This window comes from Rattus norvegicus, chromosome 2 (genome assembly GCF_021556685.1).
Source record: "Rattus norvegicus strain SHRSP/BbbUtx chromosome 2, alternate assembly SHRSP_T2T, whole genome shotgun sequence".
NCBI lineage: Eukaryota > Metazoa > Chordata > Mammalia > Rodentia > Muridae > Rattus > Rattus norvegicus.
This window is the reverse complement of record NC_141535.1, coordinates 41,259,009-41,282,575: the sequence shown is the minus strand read 5'-3', so window position 1 is coordinate 41,282,575 and position 23,567 is coordinate 41,259,009. Positions and strand designations below refer to the sequence as shown.

Below are 23,567 nucleotides of genomic sequence, written 5' to 3'. Positions count from 1 at the left end.
ATATATTCTGGAGTGGGAGAAAGACAGATTAGATTAGGCACTCAACTAGATAATAGGCGAATGACCATAGGAAGTGAAGCAGACAAGGGACAAAGAGGCAAGAGACAAAGAGATACTTTAAAGGGTCTTACAGTTTTAATTAGTACTCACGAAGACCTTTCTAAGAAGGTAGGTATGTATTTTTTTGTTTGTTTGTTTGCATAAAGACTGAAGAAAGATCTGTCCCTAACCTTAACCAGAGAGGAGCATTGCTAAAGCAAGTAGAGGCCCTGAAGCGCAAAGTCTTGCTCTGGTGACTAAGGAATATTACAGAAGCCAGTTTGCCTGGAGTCGAGCCTAGAGAAAGCAATGGAAGGTGAGTTTAGAGCCTTAAGAGATGCCTGATCTGGTGGGCAGCGTTGTGGGCTGTTGTCAGTAGCCTCGCCTTTACTTCCAGTGAGACTGGAAGCCTCTAAGAAGTTTGAGGAGAACCCACATGCTGAGAGTGAGAGTTTAAAGGATCACTCTGGCTGCTGAGTTGGGCGATGTCATCAAAACATGGAGACAGCCTGTTTTCTGATACCCAAGGCAAAGAATAAGTATGACTTAGACCAGATTAGCAGCAGGAATGGAATGAAGTAGATGCATTCTGAAACAGTCTAAAAGCAGAACTAATGGGATTGTTGACACATTGGACACTGGATGAAAAGAGCGGTTGTGACACCTAGACCTGGTCTCCCCCAGAGAAAATGAATTGGCTGTTCACAACACCAGGGGACCGTGGGTTAGGAGGAAAGAGAGTTTAGGTGAGCTTGCGGTGCCCATCTAACACCCAATTAGAAATGGTAATTGTGAGTCAATTCAGTGGGAATGTCTGGGTTGGAAATAAAAAATGTAGCTTCCAGCAAACCGCTGCTGCCTAAGCCTGAGACTGGATGAAACTGCACAGGGCCGTGAGGGTAAAGAAGCAGGTGAAAGGCCTAAGACCGTGCCCCTCGAGTTCAGGACACCAGCGAAGCGACAAGAAAATTTAAAATTTCACATTCCAGAGGCCAGTCATCATCAGGAAGGGGGATGAGATCAGCAGATGTCACATGAGACCTAAAGATTAACTGTTTACATCAAAGTCAGACAGGGACGCACACCCCACCACCCCCAAAAAGTTCAGCGGACCGATGGAGCCTGAGAGAAGAGAGTTTGATAAGTAGAGATAGTGTTTTGAGGAGTTTATAAAGAAAGCTAAACAATGAGACTTTGAGAGGCGAGGAGAGGGATTTTATGTTGGCTGTCTTGGAGACAGGAGAAGTGAGAGAATTCGTCACCACTAATGGGGAAGATCCAATCCCTCAAAAGTACTTCTCGGCTGAAAGTCCCCAAGAAGGAAAGGTGTGCAGGTCCTGGTCCACAGGTGGAAGAGCATGGGAATTCCATCAGCAGGAATTATGGGGAAACCAATGTCTCTGGATGAGACACTTGAGAACTTAGTGAATCCTGGTTCCTCCTGCTGAGTCACGGGGCTTCAAACCTCCCAGATTTGAACTCAGATCATCTGTCCTCTAAGTCTGTGACTTTTTGTTTCCCATTTGCTGGTCCAGGATTGAACCGAGGGCCTTGGGCATGAAGGCAAGGGCAGCACTGCCAAGCTGAGCCCCAGCTATTTCACTCAGTACATTGTACTAAATTACATTTTATTATATGATATAATGTTTTATTTAACCCACCTCCCACATCAGCACTGACACAGAAATCACTGACAGGGTCAGCAAGCTTAACCTGCAATCTATCACAAGAGCCAGATGTGGCATACACCTGGAATCCCAACCATGTGGGAGTCTAGTCAGGATGACTGTGACTCTAGACAGGCTAGACTACTTAATGAGACATGTGCCAAATAAAAATAAAAAGGGGTGCTGGGAATACAGCTCAGTGGTACGTCACTAGCCTGGCATGTGCAAGACTGCATTTAATCCCCCAAGTACTACACACATGCACACGCACACACACACACACGTATGCACGCATGTGTTAGATCATGATAACTATATGGAATTCTTCTAACATGATGGGCTATCTTAACATTAGAAAGTCTGGTAGATGTCTCAGCAGGTAAGTGTTGCTGTGTGAGCATGAAAACCTGAGCTTGGGTCCCAGCACCCAGGTAAAAAGCCATGACAGTTCGTGCCTATAACCCAGTGCTGGAAAGCAGAGACAGGATTTGTAGTACTCACTGACCAGTCAGCCTGACCAATTAGTGAGATCCAAGTTCATTCAGAGATACCCATCTCAAGAAATGAGATCAAGAAGGGCCAGTGAGATAGTTCAGTGGAAAACAGCCACTTGCTGCTAAGTCTGAAACATGAGTGCAGTCCCCTGGGCCCATGTGGTACAACTTGTGCAAGCTGTTTTCTGACCTCCGTGTACACATGCACCTCCCAACATACACACACACACACACACACACACACACACACACATATACATGCACACACATTCTTTTTAATGGGGAAAGGGATAGAGAATAATATCTCATGTGACATCAACATGTGTCTAGAGGCGGATACACATACCTAGCTTTAAAAAAAGACATGCTGATTCCAAGCTGATTTAAATCAACATGCAGTAAATCTAGAATTCCTAAAACCTTTTGGAATAAAAGTAAGTCTGGGAGATTAAAAAATATAAACCTGTCTTTTATCAAGACAATTTACTGCTTAGATACATTAGAATATAAGAATGGACAAAAAAATGGAACTGATATTTCACTGTTGTAGATCTCTCAACCTTTCATGAATCGCTAGCTGGGATGTAAACTACTACAACAGCTTCATCAGTCTTTATACATGTGAACGTCCAGCTACCCCACAGCTTAGAAATTCTGCTAGGTAGTTTACCCAGAGACATAAAGACATATGTCTGTCTACCTAAGTACTTGTCCCAGATTCTCTATTGAATTTCGGTTACTCACATGGTAAGTGGCTAACACAGGTTGCCCTGTTAGGGCCTGAGTAAGGCCGAGCAATGGAAGAGCGGGCTGATGGTGCTCTGCTTGTCTTGCTCTGTGTAAGTATACCGAGCTCTAGCTACGCCAGACAGCCCGCCTTTCTTAGCCCAAAATGTCTGAGTTGGGAGCCCAGGCTCAGCTTAGCTGGCTTCTCTAAATAGGACGCTGTGATACTGTGATCAAGGTGCCAGCCAGGAAAGGATCTTCCTCCCCACCTGGGTGATTGTTGGCAATGTTCAGTTCCTTGCAGTTTTAGGACTCAGCTTAAGTTTTTGCTGCATATTTGAGAAGACACTCAGAATCCCAATCACCAGATAATTCTTGTATATCTGTAAGCTATACTTAAAGTTCAGTTACAGAAAACAACTCTTTTCACAATATGTCTTTTGAAGACTTTCTCATACTTGGAAAAAAATGTATCTTTATTTTATTTATTTTTTAATGAAGTGCCAACACTCAGAGCTGATGAAGATTTTTTTCTTTCTTTTAATTATCAGGCTTTATCATAGTCGCTTCCTTAAGTGAAGTAAACTGTTCTTTCCAAATTAATATATTTTGGATGCAGACAATTGTTAACTTCTATATACTTGCGATTTTGTTTTCCTACTAACCTGTTGGAAGGATATCTAATGGTTGGCAGTGTTTCTGGAAGGATCCTGGCGCCTGTAGAGATTGGAAGGAAATGTGCCTTGTGAAGTAGTCTTCTCCCTGCTTCTTTTAGTCTCGCTCCATGATTAATGGAAGATTAATTTTCATGTTCACGTTTATACTCAGTATACTCCGTGCGTGCCAATAGGAATATTAGGGCTCATGCACAGTGATGAGAATGCACTTGTGCACGGAAGAAAGACTGCTGGACCGTAAGCCTTAGACTGTCCAGTCCTTTTGCTGAATTCTCTTTAAATAATGGTGACATTATAAAGAAGACCAATGCAGAATTCACCTTATAGACATTCTGCCAAGTGTAAGATCACTTTACAATTCATAATTGGGTAAAGATTCTGTTTAGATTATCTGCTTTCGCCATTCTTTCCTCTGCCTCTTGCTGGTTCTCACTGGGACATGTGATTTGTGATAGGTGAGGAAGTGGGTCTCTAAAATGCGGTCCAGGGGCTGGAGAGATGGCTCAGCGGTTAAGAGCACCAACTGCTCTCCCAGAGGTCATGAGTTCAATTCCCAGCAACCACATGGTGGTTCACAACCATCTGTAATGGGGTCTGATGCCCTCCTCTGGGGTGTCTGAAGACAGCTACAGTGTACTTGTATATGATAAATAAATAAACCTTTAAAAAAAAAGAAAATAAAAGAAAATAAAATGAGCGGTCCAGTGTGGTGTTTCCTGGATATGTAACAAACCATAGTGACATCCGCCATCATCTCACGATGTCCCAGTATCTGCTTACTTAAGAATCATAAACATACAAGCCTATTGCAACAGTTACAGATCAATTTAAAGCAGAGATTGTTAAATGATCATCTAGATGAAGCCTAGGGAAGCCCTCTGTCCTGCCTTAGAGAATTATGTACTCTGACATCGGCTAGATGGCACTCAGCACTCAGCATCTGGGCTCTATGACATTTGTATAAATGGATATTATAAACTTAAGTAAACATCAGAAAACACATGTTTCAATACAGTATGATTTGAAAACTCTGAAAATTTTAGTTCTATATAATTTTCATATCATAAAATGTTCTTTGATTTTTCTTAACTAACATTTAAAGATATAAAAACAAGCAATAATTTCCCCTAATGTTTTGATCTCTATTAGAGGCTTTTAAAATGAGGAGTGGGGTGTGCAGCTTGGTGGCACAGTGCTTGCCTGGCATGCACAAGGCCCTTGCATTCAATCCCCAAGTTCTGAAAAGACAGAACTGTTTCAGAATGCTTTGGATTCGTTAAAACATCTTTTTTCAGTCTTGGAAGGGATCTGAAAAATGCTGATTTGTGGGATTCCCAGTAAAGCAAGTTATTTTGTGGTGTTTTCTCGTGATGATAATGTGCACTATGCCCTTCTCATCCCAGCCTCATGCCCACTGGTGTGTATTTATAGATTCTAGAATGTACAGTGACCATTAGTAAAATACATACCAGTTAATCATGGTGTTTGTCTTAGGCACTATGGTAGCGGTTTGCATCTGATGTACACATGTTGCTGAGCGGACTGCACTAAATGACAGCCCTAGGGGTTGGCACACATTTCCCTTAAAGGACCAGATGGTATTTTGGGCTTTGTGGGTCATTTGGGCTATTACAGTTGCTCAATTCTGCTTCTGTAACCATAGATACAAATCAGTATAGCTGTGTTTCAATAAAAGTTTATTTATAGACAGTGAAAGTTTGAGTTACTTATAATTTTCATATGTCATGAGATATGAATCTTTTGACTTTTTTTTAAAAGTCATGCAAAGATGTAAAGACTGAGTTTAGCTCGAGTCTCAGATTTGCTGAACACTGTCCTATTGGTTGATTGTTCTGAACTAACTTTCTAATGTAAACTGAAGCTGAGAGGTTTTGGAAAGTTTTTAGAGGAATAGGGTGTATACTGAATGTCTTTAAATTTTATTTACTTCTATTTTATGTGCATTGCTGTTTTGCCTGCATGTATATGAGAATGTTAGATCTTGGAGTTACAGACAGTTGTGAATTGCCATGTGGGTGCTGGGATCTGAACCCGGGTCCTCTGGAAGAGCACTTAGTGACCTTAATCACTGAACCATCTCTCTAGCCCCACTGAATGTTTTTAAATCAAACCCCTTTCCTGGAAAAAGGTTGACAAATGTAAATAACTTATTTGGCCATTAAGAGGCAGCTGAAATGTTGTAAATCACTTCTTTTCTACGACTGAATACGAGAAGTTTTGATTTAATTGCTAAGTTAAATTGCTAATTTGATTTAATTACTGAGTTAATCTTCCTAATGGGCAAGAACTATTATAATGAATGTGGGTACATGTTGGGCACATATATTCAGCAAGTCTCGAGTACCTACTCCTCAAGGCACTTGCCTGACAAATATTTCTCTTATCGATGCACCCTAACCTTAGTCCTATAAAATCTGGACTGAAAAGCCCAAGAGAGTAAAATAGGGAACACAGAACAAAAGAAGTAGAAAGGTTTAAAAACTGAGTAGGGGTGTTGGACATGGACTGTGTTGGAGATGCACGCATGCATCAGTGCAGGAAAACTCGAGACAGCAGTCACTCCAGTCCACGGCTGAGCATTCCAGTTCCACACCCACAAACCATACAAAACTAGACCTTGCAGGAAGGTAGGTCAGATGCTACTATTTGTATGGGGGAAAAATGGCAGTTTGGTAAAGCTGATTTGAAGAGAGGTGTCTGCTCAACAGACTGCCTTCCCAGTCAGTTCAGCATGTTTAATTCCCAGCCTGGTCCGCACTAATTATATAGCCATAAGCAGTTGCTCTGTCTGTCTGAGCCTTGGCTCCCCGGTGAATAGAGTGGGGTCTACAGTTTGTCCTTTCTGACATGGTTAGGCATGCAGCTAGCCCTCTTCCTCTCCCAGTGCCCTTTACTGCTAAGGTTTGACAAACTCCAGAGACAGGAGCCAATCTGACTCAGTTCCACCATTACTACCTAATCTTCAAACCTAGAAGATCATTTAATTTCCCTATAAAATAAGGAAACTCCACAGTTTCATAGGGAAGACTGAATCAACAAAGCAGAAAACAGTGGTTTTTCTTACTTTCTAAAGACTACATACCCACAGTGAGTTTCTTTCGAAATCTCCTGCAGAACCTCACAGGCCAAGCAGGAGTTACTGGATCTTTGCTTTTAAAAATCACTTATTAAAAGATTCACAAGGCCGGGTATGGTGGCAAGAGGATCACTATGAGGTCAAGTCCAGCTTGGTCTACATAGCCAGCCATAGCTATATAGTGAGTGAGACTCTATCTCAAACAAAAAGAAAAAGCATAGGTGTATTGAATAATAAGGATAAACATGTCTATATTCTAAACAGTGAGCTGAATATATAGGTAAGTAATAAATATCATATAGCTTTGTAACAACCATTCACTGTGGATACCATTATAATTTCATCTTAGAAGAAACATCTGATGCTTAGAAAATTTAAAAAAGGTCCTGGGCAACATAGAAAGGAAGAGATGGAGCTGAAAGTCCGACTCCAGACTGTGCCTAGTAGCTTTTCTGGAGGCAACTGATCCATCTTCCCTTTGCTGCAAGGTCTACCAGTAGGCACTTAGCCAGTGTCTGCGCTCGAGCTTAGTAGCTGGCCTCCTGAGCCAGCGAGCATTGGAGTGAAGACTGATAGAATTCTCCAGCCAAAGAAGGCAGTGCTCACTACAACAGAGGTGAAGGAAAACTTCTCTAATAAAACTTTTCTGATGCCTCACAACCATCTATAATGAGAGCTGACGTCCTCTTCCGCTGTGTCTGAAGACAGCTACAGTGTACTTATATATAATAAGTCATAAATCTTTTTTTAAAATGTCTAAGTCCTTGATAAATTAGGCATTTACAAGTTTAGATTTCCAGAATAATTTTGACATTGCCTTCAACTCTATTGTGTTGTCCTTTGTACCATAAATAGACTAAATTGAGTTCAGGTGAGGACATGGCACCATCCGCCTGATCTTCCAGTGCGTCTCTCACAGCGTGAGCCACCGCCTGACAGTGTGCATTTGGTTTGTTTCCTGCAGCCCACTCCACAGTGCATGTGCTGCACTGGACGAGGCACCCCTTCTGCTCACTTCCTCACTAAAGCTCTAGCATGTGGAGCAGCACATCCTAGATGTTCAAAAGTATCTTCTAGTCCTGAGCAAATAGAATGTTTATGTATGGCCAACAAAATGGCTCAACAGGTAAAAGCTCTTGCTACTAAACTTGAGGACCTGAGTTCCATGCCCCAAAAGCACAAGATGGAGGGCAAGAACTGACATGGGCGAGTTATCCTCTGACCTCCTCCACACATGGCGTTAGGCACCCCGCATCAAAATAAATAAATCGTTTGGATAAATTGTGGAAAACAGACATTTAAATGCTGTTTTTTGTTCTAGCATGGATAAGAAGAAAAAGAAAGACTCCACCTACTATGGAGGTAAGAATGCATGGGAAATAGTGAATGACTTACGTTTCTAATGCTGTGTCTTTCAGCTGAGAGCTATACTACTAAAAGCACATACATTCTTGGGGAAATATAGCACATCTCAAAGTATTAATTTTATTCTGTGAGAAATAATTCTTAAGTATTTCTAGTAAAATAATATATTAGCATTGCATGGTAATAAAATATACAACAAAAATGTAAACACATTTTCCTCTTGCATTTTTATTATATTTTTCTTTATCTTGATGATTTCATACCTTCGTTTGATGAAATATGATCATATCCACTTCCTGTTTTTCTCCTCCCACAACTCCATCTAACCCTCCTGTCATGCCCCTCTCTTGACCTCATGTCTCATTTTGGTTTTCTTCTCTCATCCATTGAGTCCTTTAGAGTTGCCCAAATGTGGATGGTTATGAAGCTACCCATTTGAGCACAGGAAGCTTACAAGGGACCATCTTCAAGGGAAAAGGAAGCGCCCTCCCTCTGCGTCTGGCATGTGCCAGTAGCTTCCCATTAAGGGGCGGGACCACAGGATGAGAGCGGCCCCCATCTCTAAGTATAAATGTGAATATTTTAGAAGGCAGTTCGGCTGCATAACTGCATAAGTACACATCATGTGTAACTTGTCAAAAATATGGAGAACACATTTTAACAGGAAAAAACAAAAAACCACTTTCTAAGCCAGATGACTGTACTCAGAAAGCCAGGGCAGGAGGAAGGCCACCCTGAGAGCCTTGGGGACATCAGTCTTTTAAATTCTTTAGAATAGTACACGTTTGAAGCCTAGTACTTTGTTATAAACTCAAATACTATGAAGTTACTATTTCTCTCCTGCCAACTGAAGGGTGAAGGGATCCATTTCTAGTACAGTTCTTGGGGTGCTCTAAGCAGTGGGGGGTCAGCTTCCTCCCAAAGCGTCCCTTCCTTCCCGCCTGACCTCCCTCACCTGCTCTGCCCATCCTCCCCAGAGGAGTGCCCTGCAGTCTCAGGCTTAATGTTTGCTCCGGTTGACATGCGCTGGCCGACTACCTGCCTGTATTTAACTCCTCTTCATTAAAACCCTAGGGTTCCTCTCTGGACCTTCCTCTCCTCGACTCCTTAACCGTCAGATTCAATAACTTCTGTCTTGTATACCCCGGCCTGGACACCTGGACAGGCCCTTGGAGCTTAGTGTTCACATTCACTGTTGCATTTTTGCATTGTAATCAACTAACACGGAGCTTGATTTGTTCTTGTGAAGTTAGATTTTATAGACAGATTTGAGAAATGAGCTTGAGTTTCCATCCAGCAATTATAAACTAACCTTGTAAAACACATTTCCAAGCTGAACATTGCCTGCTCCGTCTTCAAAGAGGTTCATATTCAGCTACTGTATGTCGGTACGCCCAGCACGCAGGCTTCAGTGCCATACAAAGTGAGCTCTATTTCACCAAGCTAATGAGGTAGACTTTTTCTGACTCCTACTCTATTAGAAGCCATTAGCAGCGAATGTTTAAAAATATTGTTCTCTTCAGACTAACAGAATAGTTGGAAGCATAATACAGTCTTATGTTTAAAAAGTGATCGTGTTTAATGCTAATTATTGACAAAATGCATGATGATTCAGGAATATGTTTACAAACAGTAAAAAGTAAAGCTACAATATTAGCAGTCTGCCTTCTTTATTTTTAATGTGCACTTCATACAATGGAAAAGGGAGTTCAAGGAACCAGTTAGAGACAGAACAGTCAGAGGTGCTTGGAAATGGTGCTGCTCTGAACTAAGGGGTCAGTGATGTGTAAGAACGCTCAGCATGGCTCTGACTGTTAGCTAGACCATGATCTGAACTCTGGGCTGGAGGCTCCAGAGACCCATTGTTGTCTAGGCTGAAGGTTGTTTAACTCTCAATTGTGTGGTCTTGAAATGGTTACCAGAACTCCAAGTACTGGATTACAGTGGGAAACTATCAAAGTGGGGGCAGCCGGAACTTGGTTAGTATTCAGATGAGGGGAATTGATGAACTAAACTCTTATTTAGTATTGCCTATTCTGTCCACCTTACAACCGACACAGTCTGACCCACAGCAGTGCACGCGCTTGGGAACTCTTGTTACCATTGCCTCTCTCCATACAAGGCAGAGCCTGATAGGTTGGAACTCAAAGTATCAGGTGCTGGGTAAGGCTTCGCTCTCACTGCTGGGGACCTTGTTCATCTGAATTGTCTGCCAGCGTCTGTCTCTTGAGTCTCCTCTTCTCTTCTCCCATTCTGAGTGACAACCTTCTTGTACTGTTGGTTTTGCAGTTTAACATTCGGAGAGGAAGATTGCTTCTGAGTTCTTGAGGCCTCTTTCAATGTTGTCTTCAAGTAACCGATTATTGAGTTAGCGAGCTCTCTGCTTGGTTATTAGGCATATATGTCCCTACTTTCCTACTGACTTAAACTACAGAGATGCAGCTTATGTTCTTGAGAAAAGTGTAGCGCGTTCACATTCTGGGGTTAGCACCATTGACTAAGAATGCGTCAAGTACAGCTGATTATGAACATGGGTGAATCTCAGAAAACATGGAATTGTACAAACAGCTAATCACAGGAGATTCCGTTTTGTGTGATATTTATGCTAACTTGGAACTAGGGGGAGATAATGGCATTCTTAAGGTGGGGAGTTAACTAAGTACTTCCCATTTACAATAGAAATGACAGTGACAGGATGCATTTTAAGATGACATCTATGCTTTGGGAGCTAGAAAGCACACAGACACTGGTAACAGCTCCGACAAAACTCTCAGGAAGTGACCCAGTGTGAGCACAGACCTCAAAGTGTCCGCAGTCTTTGGAAACTGAACATGGGTGACCTGGGCTAAAAACCAGGAACTGATTGGAAAAATTTTAGCTGTAATTTGCTGCTGGCCATTTCCTTCTATCAAAGTCATCATTGATTCAGGGAAGAGTCATCTACAGATACTAAAACTCTTAGATCCTATGCTTTAGCAGGCCTAACGGTCTGAAAGCATAGAACCATGAATTACTTATTACTTACAAAGGGGAACTAGACCTTCTTACCAGATAAATCTGGCAGACAAAACCCTAGTCAGATGGTCGAATGTTTTGCTAAGCCATACAAAACTACTGTTATAAATGCCTTCTTGTTTGGGGCATAGAACATGGCATCATCCATAAAATAATCCGCAAAACGCATGACCCAAAAATAACATGAGAAAATGACCAGAAAACCTAAAACATTCCATCCACCTTCAGACCTGTTACGTCAGTGTCCTGGACAGCTGAGGTCGGGAAACCTAACATCTCAGTGGGGTAGGATTTCGCTGTGAAGGATAGAGATAACTGGTGAAGTTGAGGTCTGTGCCATGTATTAGATAATAACAGTGCTACATCTGCAGAAAGGATGCTGGTGAATTCCCTTTGTGGTCATTTACACAGGCAAGCTCTCCTTCCCTTCCAGCTGGAAACTCCAGGTTCCTACTTGTAAAGGAGAAAACAGTCCAGTTAAAAGTATTCATGCAAAATCATGTAAATATTGAATACTGATCTGTAACTGCTGGCTGTAGGGAAACAAGGGCAGGGTAACTCATTTCTAATTAAAAGGAGTTAATGAACAGAGCTTAAATCCAAAGAGCAAAGGTGTGATGTAGTGTGTCATGGCCGCCGCAGAATGCGCAAGAGCAGAGCCTGCTGTGTAGTGCTCTTCAGCAGTTCCTCGATCCTTGGGTTGGCCTTTGCAGTCTGTAAACGGCAGGAGAGCACTGGGTTAGAGCCCGTGCTAGCGGTGCTTTACTAGCACACTTGAGCCCCCACGGTCATCCCTAGTCCTGCAAGCAACCATCCAGAATCAAGCAAAATGTCCAAAGTAGCTGATTTGAGGGAAGGGATGATAATATTTTTCCTGACAAACATTTTGTGACATTAGTCCTACAAACTTCAACTTAAGAGAGGGGGAACAGGGAACCAAAAAAAAAATAGTTTTGTTTTGAAATATAGGCTCTTGCCCTGTAGCCCAGGTTGGCTCTGAACCAGAAAGAGTTTTCCGGTCCTCCTCTCCTGGCTTCTGGCATTGCTGGGATGAGTCCTGTGCAGTGCTACACATGAGGAGTGGCTGGCCTTCTCAGCTTAAGCTCTGTGAGCCAAACCATTCTGCGGTAGACTTAGGAGTCACTGCAAACACTCTAAGTAGTTGTAGTGTGAAAACAGTTACAGGCAGCGTATCAGATTGTGGTTGTATCCAATAAAACTTTACCAAAACAGTAGGCCAATTTTCACATTCTGTCTGTATGTGCAGACTTACACACACACACACACACACACACACACACACACACACACGCATAAGCACTCTTGGCCTGATGGTTGTCATTGGTCTCCATTAACTTTACTATGAAAAGTATTGACTCTTTAGAGGAAAGCTTAGCCTTAGTCCATGCTGCCCCTCACCATGGGTTCTTGCTTTGGGGTTAAAACCTCCAGGCAGCACAGAGGCCATTAAAGTGTGAATCTCACCTGAGGGAGAATTCCTTGAGAGCTAAGAAGAGACAAAGCTTCAATAAAAATGGCCAGAGTTCAAGACATTGTTTTCATCCAGGTCACAAACTCGCAGCAGGCTCTGTCCGCCCAGCTAGCTAGCTATCCACTTAGCATCCTAAGTTAACAATCAGAAGTGCGAAAGTTGTCATGGGCACGCATAACAACACATTTATTTGAATTTTAAAATTAAACCAGACTTTTTCCAACAGAGTAAGTCAGATTCGGCTGATTGGGTTTGACAATCAGGACTAGCTTCCCCAATTAAGTTGTATGGCTATATTTTCCATAAATTGAACAAGCTAAACTGAAGCTCGAGGCCTTAAAGAATATTTAAAACCTGCGTTCGGTGTGCAATCACTACTGACGCAGGCTTTGCTATTGATTGTGCCAACTGAAACGTGATGTGTTTTGAAAAGTCTCAGGACATCAGAGCACTGCTGCTGTTGTGGATGTCAAGACACAGTAAAAGCATTAAAGCATGTATGAGAGTGACAGGCAGGAAACATGGGGCAGTTGTTGCTGAAGGAGAAAGGAGGAAAGGCCGTCGAGGGCTTGTGTCATAACTGCAGAGTCTATCTAGCCATTTCATTTGATAGTGGCACAAGGACCACATTGTCAGCTCTACTGTTTTGTTCATGAAATAGTCAGTTTAGAGAGAATCCCGAGGGCTGCATTCATAGCTCAGCAGTAGAGTGTGGTCAGCACGCGCTGGGTTCAGTTCCAGCATAAACCAGGCACGGGGTGCTGCCACCTGTCATACAGCGCTCTGAAAGGACCGGAGGGTCTGAAGGTCAGGATCATCGCACCACACAATAAGATAAACAAACAAGCAGTAGAACAACCTGCAGTCACACAATGAAGAGAACAGGTTGAATCCCTGGTAGAATAATAAGAAGACATTCTTTTTAAATACAATATAATCTGACCGTGGCTCCCCAGCTCCCTGCTCCTCCCAGGTCCTGCCCACCTCCCCAAATCCACACACTTTCTTCCTCTCATTAGGACTTCTTAAACTAATACATGAGATCTTGAAATTCAACATACTTAAACACTTAAAGAATTTTTCTAGAAACATATATAGAAAACAAATCAGCAGGACTTAATTTTTGAAATTCCTTCTAAAACCCAGGATGCTTACTTAGGTTGTTATTTATCCAGTTACCATCAAATACCTCGCATGTGCTTAAAAGTTAACATACTTTCTCTGTAGACTTCTTCTGTACCTACCAACCTGATCTAAGTTCATTTGACATAAGACCGTTATTTTAATGCCTTTTTGCCTCTTGTAAAAACTGAATTAGTCCAAGACAATAACCTGGATCTTAGTGCGGTTTGCACGGGAGTGGCGTGTGTTCTGTGACGGTGTCATTCTGGGATCCTGTACTTACAAGGCTGAAACGCTTGCTCAGCAAGACATTATCCAGCCCCTAGCATTTCTACCGCCCAAGGAAAAACGACATGCTTCACTAGGTTCACCGACATCACCATAGACAATCTTTGGGCATGCTAGTCCTTTGACTTCCATCGTACCTCGTTGGGCCTGGTCTCAGGTCAGGTGCAAAAGGTCAGGTGAAAGGTCAAAGGTCAGGGTTGGCTCCCGTGGCAGTGTTGAAGCTCTGCAGTGTACGCCTTCCACTGTGACTTTGCCTGACTTATTTTATCTTATTAAAATGTTAGTATTATAAAATAATCTAACTTTTTAAATAACATGTAATAAACTACCCCAAAACCTTCTGACCAGTTCGACAACTTTAACAAGATCACTCTGTCACAAGTGCTAGCCCTCCATTTCTAACAGACCCCGTTGCCTATGTTCCGCTCTTAGCTACCACAATAAATGAAAACCCATAAGTTCACATGCAGCACACAGACTGAGCACTGGAGATGCCAGTTCTCCCTGTGTGTCTTCTTAGGTATTGACCTCCAGCTCTGACTAAACAGGGAAAACGTAAATTCACCTTACCTCTTAGAGAAGCGTGGTAAGAAGTAGAAATGAATCTAGGGAGCGTTTGGAGTCTCAACCCTGGGTCTGTGTTCGTCAGTGCTAAGGCTGTGTGCATCCCCGCCTGCAGGGGTGTCTTCTCTGGCTGTTGGAGCTGTTTGTCTATTTGTGCAAGTTTGTTGGAGGTCCCCCTCCTCTTCAAACCGTTGGCCTTAGGTGGGTTTCTTGGCTCTCGCTTTTCTCAGTGTGGGGAGCTGCTCCTTCACCTGTCTGTCTAAGCAGAGGGAAGCGTTTTATTCTTAGCACAGTTTCCCATCTCTTTTGACCTTTGTCTGACTTTTAAGGAACAGAATATAAAGGGGTTTTAAAATAAGTTGTAGGTGAGGTACTGTTTATTATTTTTAGATTTATTCCTGCTCAGATTCATTAAGATTCATCAAAACGTAGTAGGTACATATTAAATAGTTCTGCGTAGTTAACTAAGTCACACCATCAGTCAGGAAGTCTCACTTAGGTCTGAAAGGCAGCCTTAGATACAGATTGGGAAAGGCTCAGGAAGTTAGAATGGGGTAATGTCTCTAACTCCACACTTCTCTTGTTACTTCACCAAAATGACCTACCTCTCTCCACTCATCTTCTACACTAGAGAAGTCAGAAAAGCATGACTGATCAGCACTTCGGCAAGCTGTTGTGATCATCTGGTTCCTCCGTCCTCACCTGTGTCTAGCTTGTTCTCTCTCCAACATGCTCTGTATAACTCTCCCAATAACACTGCTTCTTCCCCCTCCCCCCTCTCTCTCTGCACAGCTCTGTTAAGTAGCTTCCCTTTCCTCTCTCTGCCGTGAGAGTTGGGCAGGTCCTATTCTGTCAGTTCTTTCTCTGATTCATCTCTCTGACACTCAATAAGACATCACTTCAAATGTGGGTGCTTCCTTGTACAGACTAACTCTACCTTCATTGTTCGGGATTAAAGGTATGTGCTAAGGGTGAGCTACACCACAACTACAAACAGGTTTTTTCCAGAAATAAGTGTAATCTCAGGGTTCATAGTGTGATCAAATATCCTACGAAAAAGGATCACCTCAGATTTTATTATATTGTTAGGCATGCTTGATTTATTCTCAAAGATGGCTTCTGCTTGTGATAAAGTGCTGAGCATGTGTTGACCCTGTAGCAGTGGGAATTTGTAGCAGTGGGAATTAGATCTTTTTTTTTTTTTTTTTTTTTTTTTTTTTTTTTTTTTTTTTTGGTTCTTTTTTCCGGAGCTGGGGACCGAACCCAGGGCCTTGCGCTTCCTAGGCAAGCGCTCTACCACTGAGCTAAATCCCCAACCCGGGAATTAGATCTTTTACATATTGATCTTTGATAGTTCATTGTGTCTTTGTGTTCAAGTGTACTCCACGGCCTTCTCCACCTGCAGCCACTGGGATGCATTCTCACCAGGGTTCTAGACCAGCCAGTAGACGTGCTACCTAGAACAGGCTCTCAGTCCCTGTGGTGCATGATAGGAGATGAAATTACTGGGTTGCATTTATTTTTCTTTTTAATGAAGTAGGAGGTACACATAGTAGAAAATTGAGATGACAACAGTTCTCTAAGAGTAACTCAGACATCTGATTCGCATGTGCTTGGGTACAAGTAGCCTCATGTTATCTCTCACTCGGATGGACAGTTGCACTTACACTCTGGTCCCCAGGTGTCTGGCCTACAGCAAAGTTGTACCTTAAATGGTGTTTCTACAAGACTGAAACTCTGAGGCTGTCAAAGGGTGACAGTCTAAGATACAGGTATAGCAAGGGTGCAGGGTCAGAAAAGGTCCGAGAGTACAGGAAATACTGCCAGGAATTAGCAAGTGTGACTGCGTGTGATTCAGAAGATCCCAGGCTGTAGAGGGAACAATGAGTAGAGTGCAGAGACAGCCTGCAGCACAGGAAATAATCTTTGCCAACTCTAACTGATGGAGGATTGGTTGATCTCTAGAATACATAAAGAACTAGAAAAACCAAATTGTCTAATTGCAAATGGGCAAATGAATTGAGCAGATACTTCTCAAAGGAAGAGACACAAACAACCAATAAATGTTCGGGAGAAGTTCAGTGTTTCCCATCAGCGAATGTAAATTAGAACTGTGTTGAGATTCCACCTCCTCTCATACCAGTCAGAATCACCAAATGTTGACAAGGATGTGGGAAAGGGGACTCTGGTACCATGCTGGAGGGAGCAGAAACTGGGGCAGCCACTGTGAAGTCAGTTTGGAAGTTACTCAGAATAACTGAAAGAGAACTACTGTGTGACCCAAAGGAATCCAAGTCAGTGTACCATAGACGTGCACATCTGTGTTTCCTGCTGCACTGTTCACAATAGCCAAGATGTGGGGCTGGCTGAGGTGCTCATCAGTGCACGAGAGGATAAACCAAGGGAAGCTTAGAACAAGTGGAGTTTTATTCATCCATACAGAGGAACAGAATGATGTCATTTGCAGGAAAGTGGTCTGAACTGGAGAGCACCGTGTTAATGAAATAAGCCACACAATGCACATGAAAGAAGAGAAAGAACTGCGAGGACAGAGGATTATACGAGGTGAAAATGGGGCAAAAGAAGACAAAAATGCCATTTTATCCTCTGTGTGCAGAATCTACATCTAAGTACACTCATATAGCATGCACACACGTACACGCACACACTCGGGACCGAAGGTAGATTATTTGTGCAGGAGGAGAAAAGGGATGAGGAGGGGATGAGTGGTAAGAGAAAGGTGTAAATGTTCATGTGTGTGTGAGAGAGAAAAATCCCATAATGAAACCCACTATTTATATATAACAACAATTAATTTTTACAAATTAGAATTGAGTAAAGGAACTGCCCTTCAGTGTTTGGGCGGGCCTCTTCTCATCAGATGAAAACCCCAGAGGGAGAGAAGTCCTGATACTGCTGAGGGTGTGGGACGCACCTGTGTGAGGTGTCAGCATTTCACCTATGTGAGGACTGCATTGGGGGGAGGAGAGGCTGCACCTGTGTGAAGGGTCAGGCCTGCATCTGAGGTAGGTGTGGGAAGTCAGAAGACAACTTTTACCATCAAGGGAGGTCAAGGGGCCCCAGACCACTGTGAGTCCCAGGGATTGAACTTAGGTCATCAGACTTTCAATAGCAAACCCTTTTGCCTGCCAAGCCAAGCCCTCTTGCTGACCATTACTTATCTTTCGGAAAGATCTACATTTATGAAGTGCTATATAGTATTTTAAAATGTTTACTTTGTAGGAATTAATATAAATTTTTCTGGTTTTGCCTCCCCATTTGTGTCGTCTAAGTGCTGCCTGTTTCTACTTGTGATGTTTAGATTAATTTAAAATATTTGAATTTTGAAAATGCAGTGTATCAGAACTTTAATAACATGGCTACCTTTTCTAGAGTTCATGATAATTTTAGTTTCAGACCCAATGGACAGAGAAATAAACATGTAGGAGGCCATACCAGAATACCCTTGTGATGTCCGTGGGAAAGAATGTGGCATGTGAGAGAGTTAACACACTACTAACCTTTGATCAGTGGGGGTTGACTGTGCCCTGGACGTCTCTCTACCTGCTCTTGGGGGGTGGGGGCAAGTTAATGCAGAGTCAAGGACACAGACTCCTGGAGTAGGTGAGAAACACTGTAGCAAGCTCATCTGAGCACTGCTGTGAGCTCCTTTAATACCCTCCACCCACGCCCCCATTGGCCCCAAGAAAGTATCTATTCTAAACAGCAGTTCCTGATTGGCTAGCACTGTTTTCACCAGCAATTCTTGTTCTCTGAGACTGTCCTCAATTAGGTCCTTCTGCAGGAATGCTGGTGTCTCAGGCAGTCCTCAATTAGGTCCCCCTGCAGGAATGCTGGTGTCTCAGGCAGTCTTCAGTTAGGTCCTTCTGCAGGAGCTGCATTAGCAGCTGCAAGACCCCCAGCCATAGAGGCAGCCCTGCTGTTCCTGCTATGTAGGGGTTGGAGCTAAGGGACTAATGTTCCCTTTCTCTCGCTGGGTTAGTAGTTAAAGCTCACTCAGGCCAACAAGTGCACATTCACCGTGCCTTCTCAGAAGGCCCAACCCCCAGTGCAGTGACCAGTCACAGAATGACCAGTCACAGAGCACATGCTGACTGGGGCTTTCCATTCCCCCACAATACCTCCGCTGCATTCAGTTCCTTTTCACCGGGATCCCTTATTCAGCATTGGCTATGTCAAAACCAAAATTGTCTCTAACAGACATGAGCTCAAACCAGCAACGGTCAATACCAGGTCATTAAATTCAACAGGTCTGCTCATCTCGTAATCTGACTGCACTTCGGTTATGCTGATGCAAAACAATGTTGATTAAGGACAGTGCTGAAACAGTGTACCAGGGTGCTTAAAAACTTGGTGACCAAGACCAGCTCAAGGGAATGAAGTACAAGCGAGTTGTTGAGGACTTGCCCAGGTTAATTTTCACTAACCAGCTTGGTATGGCCTACAACTGTTGACCTCATGGAGTTGAGTGATTTTCTTTCCCTAAGTGAGTGTGGTAGCTGTACTAGTTGGGCCTGGGCCAAACTAGTTGTCTCTGGTTTTCTGTAATGGTCTTCATTGGTTGCAAAAGGGAGTTTCTTTGATGAAGGCTGAGGAGTACCCTTATCTGTAGGTGTAGACACAAATGGTAAGAATGTAGTCAGGTTGTGCTGGCCTGATAAGGTGGCAGTTGTAGGCTGTTCTCCAAAACCCATGACATCACTAGCCCTGGGTTGTCGGTTAGGTTTCCAGTGCCAAGCATGGTTTTCCTCTTGTCAAGTCCAATGAGAGGGCTGTAGGTTACCATCAAGGTGTGTGAGCGACTTCTGCACCTTAGCTTATCCTGCCATAAAAGGTGTCAGGGAGAAGACTTACGCTACAGGTCGCCAGACCCTTGGTGGTCAGCTCAAGGTTGACTCTCATTTTTAAAGTTGTGTGTGAGTATGAGTGTGAGTGTGAGTTTGTGTGTGTGTGTGTGTGTGTGTGTGTGATTTCTAGTGGTAAAATGAAAATAGTGCTTTTTGTTTAAAGCAAATGCCATCATTTAGGTTTACACAGTTTATCTTTTTATTAAGATATTTTTATTTCACTTGTACTTAGAGAATAAAGGTTTTAAATGATGCTTTTCATCTTTAATTTATAAAGTTCTTCTTGACATATACCAGTAGAAATGCAGTGTTTTCTGAATTGCACAATTGGATATAGGGTGAAATGTTCAGAAGGGAAGTGAAGTTTTTATGACAGGCCCTGTCTTCTCCCCATCTATTTCTAGCTTTTCTATAATTGTGTATTTTGACAGTCTTTCTTTTTTCAGACAGGAAGAAGGTATGTTTTCTCCGGGACTGATAAGCACAAGGTTTCAGTAATTGTCTCCCCCCACAAAATCAGACTAATTGCATTATCAGCTTGCACCAAATTACATGGCAATTCATCATAAAAACACAAACACATATGAGTGTTTGTCTGAAATAGCCTCGATAATGACATCTTAGCAGAGGGAGTTCTGCATTCTCACTGCTAGTTGGATGCTTTTGCCACATTTATGCTGTTTATATATGCTGTCGTTTATAGTCATTTGAATTCTATAGTTTTTTTAATGCTGTGACATTATCACATTGGTGCAATACATGTTAACAAAATTCATTTGTGTATTGGCAAAATATTTACAGGTAATGAGTTCAGTGATATATTTACTGGGTAGTAGTAACATGGATTTGCCTAAGGAAACATTATTGTTGCCTCTTAAAAAGCAAGCCAGGAATCTAAGGCCAGCCTTTCCATAGCAATATGGGGGGTGGGGGGGGGTTCAGAGGGAGGGAGGGAGGAGAGGAGAGTTAGAGGGAGGGAGGCACAGAGAGACAGGGACAGGGACAGGGAGTGAGGCACAGAGAGACAGAGAGAGCTTAAACATAAAATGTAGATGCTATTAAGCTACACTCAACCCAGTTTTGTTCAACCTAAAGGCTTTCTCATATCAAGTGTTACCTATATGTATTAGAAAATTTTTAATTAAATTAAATTTAATTTAATTTAATTTTAAGAGCTTTGCTAATTCCCACACATTTATAAGATACCTAGAATAAAAGAATAAAAGGAAGGAATGAGCCCAGTTTCTCTCTCTCTCTCTCTCTCTCTCTCTCTCTCTCTCTCTCTCTCTCTCTCTCACACACACACACACACACACTCACACACTCAGACACTTCCTCCATTGGGTGGAGTGCTCTTGGCCAGCAGCCCCAGTAGGGAAGTCTGAAGACTAGTTAGAGGAGTCCGCTTTCTTTCTGTATCCTGTGGAATGAGCCAGATAATTATCTGGGCCTTTCGGTCCCGGCATGAAAATAAGGAAGTAACCTATGAAATGAACTTGTCCCGAGCAAGTGGCAAGGCATGCTGCCTGCTCTGATACGGTCTTGTCCTAAGTACCTGACTCGTGGTCAGGAACTGACCATCACTGTTGCCGAAGTTCACACTCAAGTCCTCACAGGAAATGCCACTTTACTTTAAGTAAGGGGATGATTGTCACCGTGGAGTAGTTGGCAATAGAAATTCAGTCACAACTCCCTTATGGATCCTGACTTGTTGAGTGTTCTGACGTTACATTCCTCCCTTTACTCCAAAGTTATTGGGTGGTATATATTCGTTTTCAGAGGAAAGGTAATACTAGATCTTGCAGCCAACAAGCTTTTTGACATACCAGACTCTGATGCCCTCTCAGATATCGTGAAAGCCACACTACAGTTAAACCAGACCGTGCACAGCCTCTCCGGCCCAGTATTACAGTAGGCCACCAAGCCCCACTGCAGAGCCCATGGATGGTCTAGCCCAACAGCGTCAGAGCTTACTAGTCTTGGAGGAAGAGAGATTGCCATCCTCCTCCTGAGCACCTTTTCAAGAGAAGGGTTAATCCAGCTGCCTTTGAGAATATTGGAACTAACAGTAAGCTCCGGGAAAGGAAGCTAAAACCTGCTCCCCAAATACCTCAGTGCCTGTTCTCTGCCAGATGTTGACAGACAGGAGGGAGGTTGATGAACCCTGACGGCATCAGGGTTACCTCAGAGCTTGTACTTAGGAAAGTCACCTTTAATGTGTGTCCGAAGTGGATCTCTGTAAGTATGAAAAGCACTCTGAGAAAGGGAGAAGTTAGAGAAAAACAACAGGCACAGCCTGCTTAATGTGGGGCAAAATCCTGGAGAATCACTCTGGAGAGGTGAAAGCGAGGCTGGGAGCTGAAGGATGTGCAGCCGTCTCACCCAGAACCACACACAGCAGGTGAGAGCAGTGAGACAGCCCAAGGCATCTCAGGCTTCCTGTGGTTAACATTGAAGTCCTGAGGACAGAAAAGAAGTAAACCAAACACCTAGGGAGGACATGAACGCTTTTTTTTTTTTTAAGTTGACAAAACTATGGGGAAATGTGCGCTCATTCATACACAAAGATATGTTAGTGCTACATACACGTTTTCCAAATACCATCAAAGCCTTTCTGATCTAGAATTTCTGGTCCTGAGAAGGTATACCAAGAAGTGAATGGCAAATGAGCTCAAATTCACATGGAGATGGAGTATTTATAAAATATGAAGTTTTCTAAACATGCACCACAATCCATCACATTCCTCTACACAGTGGTTTGTTAGCTACTAAGTAACCAGGGAGAAGAATAGTATCCCCTGTCTGTGGACACATACACATCTGAAGAACATTAACTGAAAAGTTATGAGCCAGTATGCACTGTGTATGTTTTATCTATATTGACAAGTGTGTTTGTAACTGAGACACATCGTATTCATTTTGCAGTATATAAAGCCAATGAAGAGAAAGTATGTAGCAGTGCAAATAAAAGTGTAAGATGTTTGTTTTCTGCTTCATGAATTTCTGTTTGTTGAGATTCCTGTATTTGTTTTAGAAGTATTTTGTAGAGAAAAAGCAAAGTAGTTTTCCTTATGAAAAAACAAAAGGACTTTCTGCAGAGTTCTAATTTACTTATTTGCACGCACTGTCTTGCTGTTTTGTTTCCAGTTTCTTAGGTGGCAAAGGGCAGGCTGGCTGATTGAATCAGGACATAGCAACTGCAGTCACCTGCTTACATTCAGTCTTAGCTGTGGTTTGCCTGTCTAGTTTGTGTCTTCCTACTAGAGTCCAAGCCTCAAGAACAGGTTCTGTGGTCTAGACCTGCTACATCTGTAGCATCTAGAACAGTCCTGGCTCAGAGTATGTGCTCCAGATGTGCTCCAGATATCCAATGCCTCGTTTGCATTGTTTCTTCTCTTCTGCTCGTGTGTGTGTGTGTGTGTGTGTGTGCGTGTGCGTGTGTGTGTGTGTGCGTGTGTGCGTGTGTGTGTGCGCGCGCTCGCGCATGCGTGCGTGTGCATGCACACATTGACCTAATGAGTGTGGAGGGCAGATGATGGCTTTGTGGGATTAGTTCTCTTTCTACGTTTACATAGGTTCCAGGGATAAAGCTTGGATCACCACACTTGTGTGACAAGAGTCTTAGCCACTGAGCCACCTCCCCAGGTTCCCAACAACTGTTTGGATTCCCTCCCACATCTCCCGTGAGAATTCTCACCTGACTTTGTTGTTTCGTCTTCTAGTCCCATCAATGGGGCATCAGGGACATCATCCCTGAGCCTCTTTTAGTCCTGGCACCAATCCTAAAAGAAGCTCAACTCCACTGATACCTGTTTGAGCTTGCACTTGGTTGCCTGACCTTCAGAGGCCACTGTGCCCTAATTAATGTATGAGCTCCCTCCATTCCTCTTAGGAGGAGAGCTGTCACCGTGGTTCCTTCTATTCTTCCTCCGTCCCTCCCACGGTCTCATTTCAGACCGTTTCATCAGATGCTGACCTTCGGAGAATTCCACTTCCCTCCCAGCACAGTTGCTTCAGGGAGCTCCAACTGCCTGGCTGCCAGCACCAGTCACCTTGCCCAAGGCAGGTGCCACTGCTAAACTTGTGTAATGTTTGCCTCTCTGACAGCTCTGCGTCTAGGTAATCCCAGGTCACTGTCTCTGACCTGCCCCTG

General features: G+C 43.0%; 1 protein-coding gene and 1 long non-coding RNA gene across 6 annotated transcripts in view; one reads left to right on the top strand and one right to left on the bottom strand.

The window, feature by feature from the left end:
- Ndufaf2 (NADH:ubiquinone oxidoreductase complex assembly factor 2) overlaps positions 1-23,567 on the top strand; it is a 111,302-nt gene that overhangs the window by 75,606 nt on the left and 12,129 nt on the right. For 3 of the 5 annotated variants that reach the window (NM_001399052.1, XM_087625999.1, XM_087625995.1), the window contains one exon: positions 8,022-8,062. The exons of 1 other annotated variant lie outside the window; for it this stretch is intronic. In NM_001399052.1, coding sequence (NP_001385981.1) covers positions 8,022-8,062 — 41 coding nt within the window. Of the gene's footprint in view, positions 1-239; positions 356-8,021; positions 8,063-23,567 lie in introns of all 5 variants that reach the window. One more of the 5 variants, XR_015665215.1, reaches the window with a different exon arrangement.
- On the bottom strand, positions 12,725-23,356 carry LOC147996054 (uncharacterized). The gene is made up of 3 exons (XR_015673924.1): positions 23,112-23,356; positions 14,553-14,801; positions 12,725-13,431 (listed from the first exon to the last, which is right to left on the bottom strand). It is a non-coding gene; the product is annotated as an uncharacterized LOC147996054 (long non-coding RNA).